The sequence below is a fragment of the Phoxinus phoxinus genome (genome assembly GCF_949152265.1).
Source record: "Phoxinus phoxinus genome assembly, chromosome: 9".
NCBI lineage: Eukaryota > Metazoa > Chordata > Actinopteri > Cypriniformes > Leuciscidae > Phoxinus > Phoxinus phoxinus.
Genome location: NC_136884.1, coordinates 38168380 through 38186803, shown reverse-complemented (window position 1 = coordinate 38186803; position 18424 = coordinate 38168380). Strand labels below are relative to the sequence as shown.

Sequence of the window (18424 nt, the reverse complement as noted above, 5' to 3'; positions counted from 1 at the left end):
CTGAGATCGGTCAGAGTTTCTGAGATCGGCTTCTGAGATCTGTTTCTGAGTTTGAGATCGGTTTCCAAGATCAGTTTTTGAGTTTGGTTTCTGAGATCCGTCTCTGAGATTGGCTTCCTAGATCGGTTTCTGAGTTTCTGAGATCAATCTGAGTTTCTGAAATCGGTCTGAGGGTTCAGGAAGGTGCGAGCGGTTCTCTCTCTCAGTAAGCTGTGTGTGTGTCACCTGCAGTAGGGTGTGTGTGGAGTTCTTCTTCAGGAAGGTGCGAGCGGTTCTCTCTCTCCAGGCTCGGGCCGACCCCACCTGTGCCTCCACCTGTGGCAGCGCCTCCAGCCTCACCGGGACGGAGCGACCTCGAGCCAGAAGACCCTCCAGCTGTTCCAGGTAGGCGTAGCTGCTGCCGGTCTGTTCACGGAGAAAAGGGTCATATGACGGGCCACAACTACAGCGGAGTCAGCATGTGTGAGTAAAGTAGCATGTCCAGGCCACTGCGGGACACACGGTCACCTGAATGGCCTCCACTCGGGCCGTCCACTCCTTGGCTCTGAGCAGGGCGTCTCTGAGGGCCAGAACATTGGGCAGGTGTGCTGGGATGTTCCTGGCCTCCGTCACGATGCTCTCCAGCGTCAGCAGGCTGTGGCGAGGCCTGCAGAAGAGCAGAGACACCACCGTCACATGGGGGAACCAACACACACTCGACAGAGACCGATGGGACCAGAGCAAAGCCCACTGTACAGGTCAGAGGTTCTGCAGGATTATCAAGGTATATTCAGGACTTTAAGACCAAATAAAGACAATAAATTGAAGGGAACACTATATGTTCTCTATGTGTCTAGGGAGAGTCACTTCAGAGTCTGAAAGCACAACTTCCAACAGATATCCATTACTTTTTAATTCATTGCACTAAAAAAGTAGCTTGAGTCGCTACACTGCTTGTGTTTCATTGCAATTGTCAAAAGATTCTTAAATCAAGATCATAATATTATGATTAAATGATCAAAATAAAGCTAGTTTATGATTAAAACAAGACCAAATATCTGCCAATAAAGCTCAATCAAATCAACTTTATTCAAAGGGAAATGGTCATAACTCATTGACTTATAAACTCACTTAATTGTGTTCAGTTGATCAGATATCTGCACTGGAGAGCAGGACACAAACACTGAAGAAGATCCAGGCCTCATTCAGATACTGTCAAATCAAACTCCAGGACTTTCCAAGCACTACTTTTTCTTTTTCTTTTTTTTCAAGGACTACAGAGATTTCACTTATCAAACAATATCTTTCTTTATTATGTTTAAAATTCTAAAAAAGGTAATTGGATAAATAAAAATAAACGAAAAAAGCCAAAATGGTACAAATAAAGTGCAGCAGATGGAATGACTGCGGTAACTTTAACCATTGATACTATTACTACAAAGATATCGCTTTCCTTATTAAAAAAGATTTTTTCTCCCATGAATATATGATTGACCTGAACAATGAAAGATGTATCATATACTTGGATATTTATATGAGCAATATCACCCTCATAGCCATGCGAAAAGTCTCTATATCTATATCAGACGAGCTGCAGCGTTAATTTAGTTTGAAAAGATTGTTTTATCAATAAAATTGAAGATTAATGTCCCATATATTGTCTTTCTGTTTTAATCTGCACGTTCACACACACCAGCCGACATTTGGTTCCTCAAGCGACACAGAGACCAGTTGTAACGCGATGGCAGAAGATCCAGCAAAGCATGAAACTGTTCTGAGGTCGAGCATTGAACACTAGTGACCAGAACATGTCAGCGCTGTCTTATAAACACCTCAGGAACTGTGGACACTTGTGTAAGAGTTCAACATGATGATGAGATGATCAGTGTAACTCCACAACAACTCCATAATGTCTCCACTAACATCCAGAAACTCTCCCTGAGTCTCTCCGTACGGCTGCGCTCACTGCTGGTTACTCTGGGATTCTGGATGAGTGAGATCGGCCAGTTCTGTTATTGCCGGAGTTTCTGAAGCTCCGCCCTCTTCTGAACAGAGGCGGAGCCGCAGCTCATTTGCATTTAAAGGGACACACATGTTTTTGCTCACACTCAAAAAGGGGCAAATTTGACAAGCTCTATTAAATGATCTGGTATTGTGAGCTGAAATTTCAAAGACACATTGTGGGGACGCCAGAGATTTATGTTACATCTTGTGAAAAGAGGTATAATATGTCACCTTTAAATTTCAAAAAGTCAAATCCAAGCAGCTTGTATGAACCCTGAAGATCAGTCTTTGTGCAGTGACCCCTGATGAAAGAAGAGTGTGTGTGTGTGTGTGTGTGTGTGTGTGTGAGTCACCTGGCCTGCAGACAGGCGCGCGCCCGCTCCTCCCAGTGCTCGGACACCGTCAGCAGCTCCTGCAGCTCGGCCATGGCCTTCTCCACGGCGTGGTGCGGCGCCAGACCCACTCCGGAGTCGATGAGCCGCTTCATCAGCTCCAGCGTGAGGCGCGGCGGCTCCGCTATCGTCAGCCGCACCTCGTCCAGCCAGCGCGCCTGCGTTAGCTCCTGCTCCAGCCGCGGCAGCTCCGGCAGCTCCAGGTCCAGCCCCGAGCCCAGAGCCAGCAGAGCCGCCAGCTTCCCGGAGTCCGGCGTGCGGTCCGCCAGCGCCGCCTGCGCCCGCTCGTGGAAGCCCTGCACGCTCTCCAGCAGATCCTGTGAGCGCACACGCACACACACACACACGCGCGCGTGAGGAGTGTCAGTCAGTGTGGACTCCTCTGCAGGGGTCAGGGGTCAGACTCACCTTGACCTGTCGGGCCTGGCTGATGACGCAGGGCAGGCGGTACAGCTGCTCCACAAACACCTTCAGCTCCTCCACCGTCAGTTTGCTGCGGGCCTTCTGTGCACTGCTGTCGGGACGCTCCCTCCTGAACACACACACACACACACACACACTCATCATGGGGAGGGCACACATGTGTATATCACACCGGACAGCAGCTGAGCCACAGACGAGCACACACACACACACACACAACACACACACACACACACACACACACACACACACACACACACACACACACACACACACACACACACACACACACACACACACACACACACCTGTGCTTGTGCTTGTTGCTGAGCAGCAGCTGAGCTACAGACGAGCACACACACACACACACACACACCTGTGCTTGTGCTTGTTGCTGAGCAGCAGCTGAGCCACAGACGAGCACACACACACACACACACACACCTGTGCTTGTGCTTGTTGCTGAGCAGCAGCTGAGCTACAGACGAGCACACACACACACACACACACACACACACACACCTGTGCTTGTGCTTGTTGCTGAGCAGCAGCTGAGCTACAGACGAGCACACACACACACACACACACACACACACACCTGTGCTTGTGCTTGTTGCTGAGCAGCAGCTGAGCCACAGACGAGCAGGTCTCGGCCTCCTTCACCGTGTCCCTCAGGCTGCGGAACAGGAAGTTGTTCTCCGGGTACTTCCTGTCCTCCGCGTCCTCCATCAGCACCTTCAGCTCGATCAGATCTGTGGAGCACCAGAGACACGTGTGTGTGTGTGTGTGACCCACAGCAAGCCTGTCATCTGATCGTTCATCTGGCAGTCACTCGTACCAGGAAAAACACTGTTGATTTTTATGTTGTAAATATAATTTATTCTGAAGCAATATTCAATCAGCTTTGATATATTTAAATCTGCATATTTGTATACCCCCCCCCCCCCCCCTAATCTTATTAAATATGCTTCAAATGTTGGATGCCACTTTTAAACATAACACTGAAGCGCCAGTGGGTGGCGGCAGGCGACCGTCTTAATGAGCGAGTCATGGAGTCATTTATTCAAACGATTCGTTCGGACGGCGAGTCCTTGAACGCTGGTGTTGAGTCTGACCTTTCTTGCTCCGGCTGTCGGCCGCCAGCGCCTCCGAGACCCTCCTGGCCCAGGTGTCATAGCACTGCGCTCGCGACTTCACCCCGTACAGCATCACAGGGAACTCGTCCTGGTGGTACCTGAACCTGCAGCGCACACACACACACACACACACAGGTCATGAGCTCCTGCAGCACACACACACACAGGTCATCGCTGGTGTGAGGTGTGTGTGCGGGCCGGACTCTCACCGCAGGCACTTGTCTCTGGCGGGGCAGCTGCACAGGTGAGCGGCGTGGCGCAGACACACCAGGCGCTGAGGGCTGCACACACAGGTGAGCGCTGACAGGAAGCAGGTGGTCTTACACTTCCAGCACTGCCGCTCGTCATCGGGCAGCAGCTCAAACACCTCCTGCTCCGAGGACAGCACCCCCTGCAGGACCCAGGACACACACACCGGTCAGTGACAGCAGCAGCTCGTACCTGATCAATCATCACGTCACTCACAGCTTCTTGTACACCCACAGTAATGCAGTCATTAAAGTAGCAGTTGTTCAGCATTATAATACGGTCAGTTACAGTCCCTGATTCTGATTGGTCAATAGCTGTGTTTTATTCACGATAAACCGCTTCACTCAACGGTGTATCACTACACAACACCTCTTAGTGAGGTAAACATGTGTTCTCACTGAAGATTATAGAGTAGAGATGGAGTGAGCGAGTGTTCCTGCATTTACAGGAGATAGAGCATTTCCCTTCAGCTCAGTCCTATACTCATAATAAACAATCCGTTTGAATGTCCTCTGCCATATCTTGTCCTTCTAACAGGTCAGGGGTTTTCCCGTGACACGCTAGTCATTTATCAGGTGCGTTGCTTCTCCGCGTCACAAGTCCTTTCTATGTAAAACTCTTCTCTACTGACTGACAGTCTTTGCCGCCATCTACTGGAGAAATACTGTAACTTCTGTTCCTGTTCACGGTCAGGGACTAATCCGGCCAGCGGAAGCAAGGCTTTCAGTGATTGAATCGTTCACTCAAGCAGTTTGTTTAAAGTGGCTGATTCGTTTAGTAAGAAACACCACTACTGTGTGTTGCCTGGAGATGTTCTGTTTAAAAGGTTTTGGGTGGAGCAAATATGTGATGCGATCTGGGAAAACCCACCACATGGTAAAATTTGACATATTACAGGTTTTGATACCATATTAAAGCTGTTTTCAAGCCCTTTCCAAATCTGTTTTTATTTCTTTTATCGTTTGTCTGTAACACAAGTTGTGGTTATCTGAAGTCGGCTGATTGCTATGATTTTCAGAAACGGAATTTAGAGAAAAACAGATTTAATAAACTGTCCCGTCCTGCTAGTGGGACGACTGGCGCTCTTTTTTTATTGCCTTTTTTCCATATTACTTATTTTAGTAATGAACATAGATTAGGTATCATTCGAAAACTTATGAACTCAAAATTCATCCTGTGAAAACCGTTTTGAAATTGGACGATTGAGAGGCGAGCAAGATCTTGTGAGCAAGCAGCGATTTAAGACTCCGTTGTTCTCTTGTGCTCTGCTCCGCATCACACAATAACGTTGGATAAAAATAAATAAATAAAAACTTTCGTGCCCTTGTAGTTTACACAGGACTGGCGGGACCTTTCTGGTAGGCCTATGTGGTTTATTTTGGTAGGTGAACGGTCTTTGTAGTGTTAAGTGTTTTTTCACCTCCGCTCCGCCGTGCGTGTTCTTAAAGAGAAAGACAGTCTTTTCAGCTTGCCACTATAAATCGCTATTTTTCTGCACTAAACTAGCGAATTTTCCTAAGATATATTCAGAGATGATAGACAAGATGTTATAGAATAATAATTTAATGAAAACCCAATTTTGACAAAAAACTGACATTCGATCTATTTTTGGACCTTACTGAAAACGTGCCAGCGCGACATCCGACGGGTTTTCCCAGATCGCATCACATATGTCTAAATGTAAGTGACTACCCTTTGCCTTCTTGTCATGTTGATGTTATTCAGAAATTGCACAATGGTCCTGATTGTGGCGTTATGTTCCCCGTGGTGTGTGAGTTGAGGAGTGTGTTACCCAACCCTGGCGTCTCTCACCATCTCCTGCACGCCGTCTCTCAGCCGGCTCTCCTCCTCCATCATGTCGCTGAGCTCTCGCACCACGGCCGCCGCCAGCTCCACGTCCAGGCTCTCGGGGTCGGCGGCCATCTTGCACACCAGCTCCTCGTGCGAGAACACGCAGTAGCGCTGCAGGCGCCGGTAATGCGCCACACACTGCCTCCCGACGGGCAGCTGCGCACACACACACACACACACAGGTCATCACACACACACAGGCAAGGCTTCACGGCGAGTAGACAGGTGTGTGAGACGTACCCAGTCTGCAGTGCAGAAGTTCACTGCTTCAGCAAAGTTGTAGCCCTGGTTGAAGCCGCTGTGATAGGCTCTGGGGAAGGTGACCACGAACTCTCCCGCGCACTGGTTGGTCCGGTACACCTGTGTGACAGTGAGACGGTGATTACACAGCGGCAGACGCAGCAGCTTCTGTCAGAGGGGACGGGTGGAGGAGTACCGGGACGCCGTGCTCCATCAGGAGGTTGGGGTTCATCAGGGTGACGAGCTGATGCAGGAGATCCGGCTGAGAGTCGAACAGCTCCGGGGCCACTGTCTTCATGACCGTCTCCAGCTGCTCTGCGGCGTGTGCTGGGACCCCGTACCACGTCTTGGGCTCGCCCCTGAAACACACACACACATTAGTGTGCCACCTCACGGTTCTGAAGTTTTTCACACTTTTTCAAAACTTGCATCTTGGAAGCTATTTCAAGGTTAGCGTTCTCGAGACACCAGACACTGTTTTGTGCAAATGAGCGGCCGGATCACATTAAGGGTTTTCTGTTAGAACGATGTTGTGCAAGCGACCCCATAGTTAATAACTAATGATCAATCAAAACTAGCTTTAGCTGGACAATAACTTTATTCTAGAGCTGCTGTAAAGCCTAAACACTCTCTGTTACTGTAATCTCCTGTTATCTCTGTAAAGCTGCTGTGTAACAATATGTATTGTTACAAGCGCTATATAAATGAAGGTGACTTGACTTGAATCACACACACACTCACCAGTGCAGGAAGTTGATGGAGTAGCTCCAGTGGTCCTCGATGTGCCAGCAGAAGGAGGAGAAGCACATCCCCACGTACAGCCAGGGCAGCTTCATGCCGCTGATGTCTCCGCTGATGTGCGTCAGCACCGACTGCTCCAGCACCGGCAGGTTGTTCAGGTTCCAGCCCGAGTTCGCATATTCCTGCACACATTCATACGCAACACATGAAGAGGGACAAAATAGATTCAGTATTCCTCAAAATGAAGAAATCAGTGAAATGCTAAATCAGAATACTACGCAAACTTAAATTTTTATTTTTTTTGTGCATTTAATCTCAATTTATTGACCAATGTCTTGCTGCTGCTGACCTTCAATGATTCAGTGAAACCACGAGCAAAAATGACTTCAGATTTATTGTTTTTACTGGTGAAGTGTACCCACCAAGCCTCTTAAAGCTACATCAGCGCTGGTGGGTGAAGCGATTCGGCAGCAGGTCTGTCTATACTGCAAGCACATCAGCCCGCTAAGGGTCCTGGATGAGAGTGAGGAAGTTAGCACTGACACAATTCGAGAGTTGCGTCGCGCTACAGATTTGTCTCTTCGGGCCACCAAGGAGACGGCCAAATCAGTAGGCCGATCTACGGCAGCCCGGTGGCCACGGAGAGGCATCTCTGGTCAAACCTATCCGACATGAAAGACAAAGATAGCTCTGTTTTAATGGACGCTCCGCTCTAGCCTTCTGGCCTCTTTGGCTACTCGGTCAACACGGTTGTCGAGAGGTTTCAGGAGGCGAAGAAACAAGCAGCAGCGTTTCAGAAGTTTCTTCCTCGCCAGTCTATGGTCCTCCTCGAGCTCCTCGCAGCACAGAATGCAGCAAAAACACAGCGTCGCCACTCTGGCTCCTCCACGATCAGGGAGGTCTGGCAGTCGAAGCCTACCAAGAGACAGGCAGGATCTATCTAAGGACTGTCATTATATCCAAGAAGGCTTCGACAAAGAAGAAGGTTCATCCTCCCTACGGTGGTGGACCCCAAGCAGGCTCTGGAGATGGAGCAGATTCTTCTGTGAAAGGAGCTATAGAAAGGGTTCTTCCATCCAGCAGGGAGTCAGGGTTTTACAGCCGTTACTTCATCGTTCCAGAGAAGGATAGAGGGTTGCGTCCTATTCTAGACCTACATCAACTAAACCGCATGGTTCTAAAACTCAAGTTCAAGATGCTTACACTCAAACAGATCGAGTCACAGATTCAGTCCGAGGACTGGTTTGTCATGATAGATTTGAAGGACGCATACTTCCATGTAGCCATCCATCCTCATAACAGGAAGATCCTGAGGTTCACTTTCGGTGGTGAAGCGTGCCAGTATCGGGATCTTCCCTTCGGCATAGGATTATCACCCCGCACTTTCCCACACAATTGTGTGGATGCAGCTCTGGTTCCTATGAGAGTCCAGGGTATTCGCATGTTGAATTATATCGATGACTGGTTGATTCTAGCTGAAACCGAGCAGATGGCGGTTTAGCATGGAGATGTCGTTCTGTCTCACTTAAGCAAGTTGGGGTTGAGGCTCAACGCCAAGAAGAGTGTGCTCCTTCCAGCTCAGAGGACCACTTTTCTAGGCGTACTCTGGGATTCGACAACGCTGCAGGCACAACTATCCCCTGCTCGTAAATCATCGATTCTCTCAGCCGTAAATGAGGTAAAACTAGGCCAGTCACTCACTGTGAAGGTTTCAAAGACTGTTGGGTCTTATGGCAACTGTGTCCAACATAAAAACTTTTGGCCTTCTGTACACGAGACCCGGCAGTGGTGGCTCAGGACCAAGGGGTTTTCTCAGAGGGGAAATTCGTTTCTCATGATCAAGGTTATGTGGCGATGCCTACGTGCCTTAGTCATGTGGAACAAACCTTGGTTCCTCGCCCAAGGATGGGGGCTTCTTGTCGTCGCGTAACGCTAACGACAAATGCTTCTCTCACAGGTTGGGGGGCGATCATGACAAGGTCTGTGACAGGACCATCTACTTTCTTGGCACATAAATCGGCTAGAAATAATGGCGGTGTTTTGAGCACTCAAACACTTCCTCCCAGACCTGAGGGGTCACCATGTGCTTGTCCACACGGACCACATTGGTGGTCTCTTAAATCAACCATCAGGGGGGTCTGAGGTCACGTCACCTATGACCGGTGACCACCTGCATCAGATCCTCCTATGGGCCCAAGGGAAATACCTGTCTCTCAGGGTAGAATATATCCCTGAGAATCAAAATCAGGGAGCGGATATCCTGTTGAGGCGGTGAAGCTGCTATGGGAGAAATTCGGTCAAGCACAAGTCGACCTATTTCCATCTTCAGAGACAACTCACTGTACAAAGTGGTTCTTCCTCACATATCCAGCTCCCCTTGGAAGGTCCCTTCTGTTACTAGTAGCCCCGTTCTGGCCGGCCCGAGTGTGGTTTTCGGACCTGGTGTCCCTTCTCGCCGGCTCTCCGATGGAGATTTCGATCAGGAGGGACCTATTGTCCCAAGCAGGGGGCCCGATTTATCAGCCTCGCCCGGAGTTGTGGAAACGAGGTACTTAAGACCAAACTCCAGTCCAGAGCTCCCTTCACGAGAAGACTGTATGCACTGAAGTGAAGACTATTCTCTTCTTGGTGTAGAGAATGTCAGTTGGACCCAGTGAACTGTATTATGGGTTAAGTGCTGGAACTTTTGCAGGAACGTTTCTCTGCTGTATTATCTCCTTCCACCTTAACTGTGCATGTGGCGGCTATATCTGCTTACCACACTCCTCTGGGTGGTGCATCCTTAGGGAGAGATCCTCTAATTACTTGTTTTCTTCGTGGCACTCTAAGGCTGAGGCCTGCACTACGCACAAGCGTGTCGGCTTGGGATTTGCCCGCTGTACTTGAAGGCCTAGCTTTTGGATGCTTATAAATAATAATAATAATTCGTTACATTTATATAGCGGCATCCTGGCCAAATTTGCCCCACGGCCTCCTCATCATCCCCTCATTACACCCCTACACCCCTACTCCTCGAAGGACTCACAGAGAGTCAGGATCTCGGTTTAACGTCTCATTCAAAGGACGGCGCTCTTTGACAGTATAGTGTCCCCGCCAGTTGTAATGTCCCCGCAAGTTGTAATGTCCCCGCAAGTTGTTGCTCATTATAATTTAAAGAGACATGCCCCGAAACGGGTCGCTGTGAACAGAGCTGTTTTTGAGGAGGTAAAAGGTGTTGTTTTACACAACCATTGAGGAATTTTAACCAAAGTATGTTACAAACTTTACATGAAGACCCCAAAGAATCAAACCAACTTGTGGAAAATGGGCATCCGATGACCCTTTTAAAGGGGACCGGTTTGACATACATGCTCAGGGCAAGTTGTTATGACAACTCAGGGCAAGTTGTTATGTTGGTATGTACATTGAGCACTGCTGTTGCTAATTTCTGGTTCATTTCTGTTGTAAAAAGTTATTAATTATATATATATATAGCCGCTCTGGAGAAAAAGTGATGTCATCCTCCAACTTTTTCCAACTCCAAGTTCATATATAATGGTGTCAATGCAGGAGATCAATATTATTGTTGAATATTAAGTGTCTCCAACTAATCAAGGCAAAGGCTTTGTTGATCATCTTCTTCTTCGTTGATGTTTTTAGAGGCAGCTTGCATCGTCACTAAGTTGAATACACATGAAGTAGTAGTAGTAGTAGTAGTAGTAGTAGTAGTAGTAGTCTAGTTTATTAGAAGCAGAGACCGTTCATTGTTATAAGAGAAGTGAAATTGGAACAAATGGAGGACCACAAGTATTTAGCACAAGAGCCGACAGAGCGTGGATCTGTAAAGTGTAACGTTCCTCAACACTGCTCACATCACAATTAAAGGAAATTATACTGCACAAACACAATCACAAATAACTGACGTTGACCTGTAATAAAGTAAGAGAATGATGAGGACAGTAAGTCTTACGTCCTCGTCGCCGATGAGCTTCCTCTTGCCGTCCCGCACTGGGAATCCGCTGCCCACGTCCTTGGAGCTGATGTCAGCGCCGTACTCCACGATCACGTCCTCCTCGATGCTGCTGACCAGACGCCAGAACTCCTTCTCCACCAGCTCCGTCGGCACCATCTGAGACACACACACACACACACACACACTCTCTGAGTCTGAGCCCGCTGTGGAGCTCGAGAAGCCTGCAGGTGCGACTCTTACGTGAACGGGCATGTTGAAGTAGTCGGACTTGAAGTGGTCGGCCATCTCGCCGAAGCTCTGGAGTGTGTACTCGCGCACGGCCTGCTCAAAGCCGAACGCCTCCCGAGGCTTGCTGCACTCCTGTGTGTGTGAGCACATCATCATCATCAGTGTGTGTGTGTGTGTGTGTGTGTGTGTGTGTGTGTGTGTGTGTGTGTGTGTGTGTGTGTGTGTGTGTGTGTACTCGTGCACGGCCTGCTCGAAGCCGAACGCCTCCCAAGGCTTGCTGCACTCCTGTGTGTGTGAGCACATCATCACTGTGTGTGTGTGTGTGTGTGTGTGTGCAGTACCTCCGCCACACATTTGGGGCAGCGCCAGTCTCCTTTGGGCACGTCCTGCAGCGGCGGGATCAGGCAGAAGGTGTGGTAGCTGTCGTCACAGCCGTCACACAGCAGGAGGCGGTCCTCCTCGTCGCCCCGCCCACACGCCATGCACATGTACAGGTCGATCTGCACACACACGCACACAGGAGAGAGCTCAGTGTCACACACACACACAAGTGCTGGGGTCTGAAGAAGCATGTTTCACAGGAGAGCTGCTCTGACCAACGAGACCGTAGCGCTGCTGCCCTCCGGCGGATCCATTACACACTCATCCAGCAGATGTTCCCGCCAAATAAACAACACAAAACACATAAGCAAAACAAACCAATTACACTGGCTGTCCTCAGAAAACACAAACACATACATTTCACACAGATCTGGGCTATCATTTCTACACATCTGACGTCGTTGTCGTACGCAGGGTTGATATTAGGCTTGCTACGATAGTGTGTTCAGTCACACCACCGGTTACATCGCTTGCCCACCGCAGCACCGCAAAAACAAAGTTTAAAGCCTTAAAAATATTTAACGCAATTACGCAGTAATTCACGCTAAAGAAAAACACTTCATGAAGCACAGTGAAATTTAGCGCCCTGTGGCGTTTCCTGATGCATCGAGGCTGTTCGTTAACTTCATTTTATACGTGCAATTCACACGATCCCTAAGCGCATGCGAGAACTCAAACTGTATTACACAGAAAATCAGAGGGAATCACTTCTGTAATCTATTACTTTTTTACCGGTCACACGGCTTTCATAGTTTTCAGTTACGGGACTGGTGTGGAGACCTGGAGTGTTATTTATATTTTGTATTTAGTTTTATTCATATTTTGAATTCGTTTTATTTCTACACTTATTTCAGTCTATTGCACAACAACATTTATAATGTTGCCTTCAATTACACTGTAATGTTGTACACCAGTTTCATATGTCATCATCAGTAGCCTAGCAGTTGCTAGTATCAGTGACACTGGCCTTCATTTAGAAGAAGATGCCATTAAACGAGTATTTATAATTTACTGTCCTCATGTTGTTTCTACATTCATTTGGAGATTAACTATTAAGTTATTACATTATAAAATATATGAAAAACTTAAAATATATAAAAAATTAGAGATGCACCGATTTCAATTTTCTAGGCCGATTCCGATTTCCGATTTTTCATCAAGTTTGACCTGCCGATACCGATTTTAGCCGATTCCGATTTAATTTTTTCTAACCACTTTACAACACACACAAATGTTTTTTGTCTATGTTTTCTTTAATAAAACATTTTGCATAGAATATAGAACATTCAAACAAATAATTACTCCCGGTGTGGGAAATTCACACACATTAAAGTGAAGTGTGTTATGAAAAAAAAAACATTTCCTTCTTTTCACATCCAATACTTTTCACAAGATGTATTTAGCAAACTAAACTTCTGTATAAAAACAGGGAAAAATAGGTAATGGCAATAAAATAATATATAGCCAATAGCCTTGTAGTATAAATATATTTCTAACACACACATCTGTATAAAAACAGGGAAAATAGGTAATGGCAATAAAATAATATAAAAATTACAAAAATAAAATAAATAGCCAATAGCCTTGTAGTATAAATATATTTCTAACACACACACAGGCCTATTGCAATCACTTGTACATCAATGGCAGGTTTTTCTTCGCGAACAGAAGCATTTCTGTTTTGTCCCCAGATAGTCTGTTTCTGTAATCTGCCACATGTCCAGCCAGGCCAAACAAGCGCTCACTGTCGACGCGTGTACAAGGTGCAGAGAGGTAAGCTCGGGCAAGTGGAGCAAGTGCAGGGAAACTATCTTTGTTGATCTTCCAGTAGATCAATGCATTTTCACTTCTGCCAATGGGCGCCTCTGACAGGTAGTTCTGTACCTGCACAGACAAGGGGCTGGCCAGTTGAACGACAGTTTCACATGGCAAACGTGAGAGGCGCGTGAACGACTGTGAGTGGCGCGTCAGCGTAAATGCATCATCACAGCAGCTGCAGCCGCCGGAGTATTACTGGAAGCGTTTGTAGTACAGCGTCACAGCAGCTGCTACAAAAGTCTCGGCGCCGAAACCCGCGATTCACTGCTGCTCACGCGACGTTCCTGCTTGAAGCTCGCGCGCTTCTCTTTGACCGGTTTTAAAAATCGGCATTGGTCAGAGTGATCGGCCGGTCACCGATTACGGCCGATCACTTGAAAATCGGCCGATTCCGATCACCAGCCGATCAATCGGTGCATCCCTATTAAAAATATATGTTAAAATATTAATCACAGGAAATAATGTGCGATTACTTAGTTAAATTTGAATAGATTGACAGTACTAATTTATTAAACTGATTTATTATCCCATTTGGTTCGTTTAGTTAAGAATTCAGCGTGCGCCAAATGACAGTTGCAGGAGTCAGGTTTGATTTATCACCTGACGAGAGTGAGGCGGGCTGATTTTCAAGATCTGAAGATGACAGACAGATTTAGTTTCTAAACGCAAAGCAAAAGCTCCTGTTTGGCAATATTTTGGATTCAACCCAAATGCAAATAGGCAAATATGTCAATGAGGCAATCTGCAAACTTTGCGTGATGAAGGTGGCAGCATCCGGAGGAAACACGTCTCACACACACCTTCAAGCGCACCACAAGAATGAGGCTGCCAAACTGGGCCCCGCTGCAAACACTCGACTGCAGAAGCCAGACACCCAGGTACAGCCGTCTAGAAGTCATGCGTTTGCGCGATGTGCCAAATATAAGAGGACAGTGCAAGGTGGAGCGAATGAAATCTGCAAAGAAATGGTGTCTTTCGTTTACAGAACTCATAACCACACTGGACAGCCGGTATGAACAGCCGGGCGTGGATATTTCTCCAAAACAGCTGTCCCACGCGCCTACAACCGTGTCCAGAGTGACCCGGAGGGACCTGAGTGACCTGGAGGAACCCAGAGTGACCTGGAGGAACCCAGAGTGACCTGGAGTGACCTGGAGTGACCTGAGTGACCTGGAGTGAACCGGAGTGACCTGTCCTTGAGTGACCTGTCCTGGAGTGACCTGTCCTGGAGTGACCTGAGTGACCTGTCCTGGAGTGACCTGTCCTGGAGTGACCTGAGTGACCTGTCCTGGAGTGACCTGTCCTGGAGTGACCTGAGTGACCTGTCCTGGAGTGACCTGTCCTGGAGTGACCTGTCCTGGAGTGACCTGAGTGATCTGTCCTGGAGTGACCCGGAGTGACCTGGACTGGAGTGACCTGGACTGGAGTGACCCGGACTGGAGTGACCTGTCCTGGAGTGACACGGAGTGACCTGGAGTGACCTGGACTGGAGTGACCCGGACTGGAGTGACCTGTCCTGGAGTGACCTGAGTGACCTGGAGTGACCCGGAGTGACCTGGAGGGACCTGAGTGACCTGGAGTGACCTGAGTGACCTGGAGTGACCTGGACTGGAGTGACCTGGACTGGAGTGACCCGGACTGGAGTGACCTGGACTGGAGTGACCCGGACTGGAGTGACCTGTCCTGGAGTGACACGGAGTGACCTGAGTGTCCTGGAGTGACCCGGAGTGACCTGGAGGGACCTGAGTGACCTGGAGTGAACCGGAGTGACCTGTCCATGAGTGACCTGAGTGACCTGGAGGGACCTGAGTGACCTGTCCTGGAGTGACCTGAAGGGACCTGAGTGACCTGGAGGGACCTGAGTGACCTGTCCATGAGTGACCTGAGTGACCTGGAGTGAACCGGAGTGACCTGTCCTGGAGTGACCCGGAGGGACCTGAGTGACCTCGAGTGAACCGGAGTGACACCTCATCAAAAATGACACCTTACATTTCACTGACTTTCCATTTTATTGACACAGAATGGGCACTGGTGTCAAAATGCCTGAAGACAAGTTTTCTGCCTGAGGACCACACTGCCGTTACCGTGGCAGATGCTTGCAGGAGGCTGTGAATGATGGGGATTAGAGGAAGACAGAGTGTCTTGCCTCACGACTGACAGTGCTATCAACATAAGGACAGCCATTCGCAAGTTAGGCTGAGCCTAGTCTAAACAACCAATTACAGTTCGTTTCGTTCAGCGTCACGTTTCGGGGTGTGGAAATGTCCCCACAACAACAGACCGGCGTGCAACAAGTCTCCACTAAGTGCCTCAAACAAAACTCCTGGACATCTCTTAAAGAGTCTATGCCGTGAACCTCGCATACTTTTGAGAATTCTACGTTTAGCTGATCTTGATAAATGCTCATTGTCACTCATGTAAACACAACAGTTTTTCTTCCACAATCACACTTCTGTGCTTTGTTTCCCGGCGGACCGAAAATAAACGCGACACTCGCGCCCCCCGGAAATACGATAAAATTCAACTAATCAGATGACGACTTCGACATTCCTGAAGTGTTTCCAGTTAAGTGTACCATATGCATATGACGTTTAGCCAACGTTCCGTGGGCGTGACGTCTGAGGCTGAGACTAGGCTGGGCCTGGTTAAGCTGCTTTAGGCACAACCTGAACCTAGCGGTGTCCAGCTCTATTGAGAAGACGGAGGAAGACCGTGCCCTGGCTGTTTGTCGCACAATAAACGGCATGCTCTCTCACAGCTGGAGAAGGAGAAGGGGGCTGCAAAAGGCCCAAGCTGATCCTGCTCTCCTAGAGCATTCGCTGGTGACGACAACTTTATTATTAAGTCTTCTATATATAAAACGACTATAGTTTGGAGACAAAAGCATCAAGTATTAATAAAACACAATAGAATAAAAAAGAGATGATAAATAAAGTAAATGTATATAATAATTATAAAACGCTAGCATTAGAGCGTAGGCAAGCGGAATCACCAAATGTTTCCTGCTCCGAGGAACAGCTTCAATAGAAAGGGTTTTTTCGTTCTTGAGACACATTTTAAATTATTTAAGAGCATTTATAATAAATACTAAACAAATTGAATGTTTTATGCCTTTTTTTCTTAGATGTATGAATAAAATGTATAATAGCTACCACATCCTATGCACTTTTTAAATGATTATTGATAATAATGTTGTTTTTTCTCCCATGAGGACTGTGCAACTGTTGGGGCTCGAAGCAAAAGACGCTTGAGAGGATGTAGAGCAGAGGACGAGATCGAGATCTTGCTCTCAACATCACATGGAAGACGAGGATGTGTTGGACTCGGTGAACAAAGTGCCCATTTATAGCTTCCATTTTCTTTTTCTTTTAATTTTGAGAAGCCTTTTGTTGACTTTTAGCTGTTTTTATTTGGTTCTTTTGTAATTCATTTGTTAATTTATTTTATAAGAATGATACCGTGCGTATTTCTTTGGTTCCACAGTTGGCACTGATTTCATATTTTTATATAAACGTTGTGTAAGTCTACCTATATGTGTTATTTTATATAGCGTGGTGTATTCTTATTCGTTTTGTTAATAAACATTCTAGGTTTAATATAAGCGTTTGCCATTGTACTGTTTTGTTTTTCATTAAGAATAACAAACCCACCATTCAAGCCATTAGTTACTGTTGCTATGTCAGACAAGCCATGCCGCTCTCACGCCACACACTGCGGCTGAATCCGAAATTGCCCCCTATACCCTCAAATAGGTAGATATTTGAGGAGACAGACATTTTTAGTGGACGTTATTGAGTGCACTTATTCAATCCCACATCGCACTGCATTAACAAGTGTACAGCTTATGTACGCTCAACGGCTGCCCGAATTTGCTCACTCGTTTTCATTCACTCCTTCCAGTGAACAGTATTAGTGGACTAACGTAGGGAATAGGCCTCACTTAGTGAATGAGGGTTTAGGGGGCGATTTCGGATTCAACCCATGATCTCAAGCAGTGAAAAATAGAGGACACTGACAACGCGCTGACAGACAGGACTGAGCCGGTAATATTCAATATGAAACAAAGTCTCAACTTTCAAATTTGGTCCGTCAAAGAAAATTAAACAATAAACAGGCCTACAGTTTTGTGGCTCTTTAATGTGTCTTGACAGATTGCCTCAGTTCAGCCACGTTCAAATCCACCGACGTTAATCTACTAACTCTCCTGACTACTTTGTCGGACAAAAATGGTGGATTTTGATTGGTCAGATCGCATGTCAATCAAACTCCCTGCGAAGGATGAATTGACGCTAATTTAAAAGTGAAAGTGAAGTGCACACTGCCGCACCAGCTTTTTATAAGCGATGTAAAAAAAACATACAATGTTACCAGTCACTGATATTTTCTGCTTCTTACAAGGAACAACAGCACCAACATCTTGTTCTTGTTCAACGTCTTGTTCTTTTTGTTCGAAGCTACTCTGTTCTGCCTCATTTGAGACAGAACCTTTAAAGTAAAATGTGATACTCTTCATCCCGACAATGTAGACACCACAGTCGTCTCTAAACTTTCGCGCAGCTTGGTTGACTGGCATTAAAAGCAACCAACCGCAGTGCGAGACGCCACTGTTGACACGTATCATACGTGTAAGGGCATTTGGGAGTTGTAGTTTTTAACTTCTATTGCTATTCTTGAAATGGTCGCACTGTAGAGCCCTGAACCAGCAAAAAGCGCCCACATATTGGTTTATCAGCATGTTTTGATAGAATAAAATGATATAAATATCATTGTTCATTGAAACAAATGGTCTGAAAGAACCATCTGTGGAACCGAGTCAGACATCACAAGTTTCCTGTACATTAATTTCCTTTAAAGCACTGCTGCTGCTGAAACAAGTCAAAATAAGTACAACTAATAAAACAATATCCAATGGATCATAACTCATACTCACATAATTGACCTCCAGCACCTCCTTGCGTGGACGCATTTTAAAAGCGAACGCCTGAGCCTTCATGTGCTTCTGTTTCCTGAGGAAGCCATCATCATCTGGA

General features: G+C 47.0%; 1 protein-coding gene across 1 annotated transcript in view; it reads right to left on the bottom strand.

Annotated features, from left to right (window-relative positions):
* kdm5a (lysine demethylase 5A) overlaps window positions 1-18424 on the bottom strand; it is a 47152-nt gene that overhangs the window by 8781 nt on the left and 19947 nt on the right. The window contains exons 7-21 of the mRNA XM_079623264.1: window positions 18325-18419; window positions 11537-11695; window positions 11208-11327; window positions 10965-11123; window positions 7016-7197; window positions 6471-6633; window positions 6275-6394; window positions 5996-6190; window positions 4144-4325; window positions 3914-4038; window positions 3397-3550; window positions 2784-2907; window positions 2337-2692; window positions 508-646; window positions 226-405 (exon numbers count right to left, since the gene is read on the bottom strand). Coding sequence (XP_079479390.1) covers window positions 226-405; window positions 508-646; window positions 2337-2692; window positions 2784-2907; window positions 3397-3550; window positions 3914-4038; window positions 4144-4325; window positions 5996-6190; window positions 6275-6394; window positions 6471-6633; window positions 7016-7197; window positions 10965-11123; window positions 11208-11327; window positions 11537-11695; window positions 18325-18419 — 2453 coding nt within the window. The remainder of the gene's footprint in view (window positions 1-225; window positions 406-507; window positions 647-2336; window positions 2693-2783; window positions 2908-3396; window positions 3551-3913; window positions 4039-4143; window positions 4326-5995; window positions 6191-6274; window positions 6395-6470; window positions 6634-7015; window positions 7198-10964; window positions 11124-11207; window positions 11328-11536; window positions 11696-18324; window positions 18420-18424) is intronic.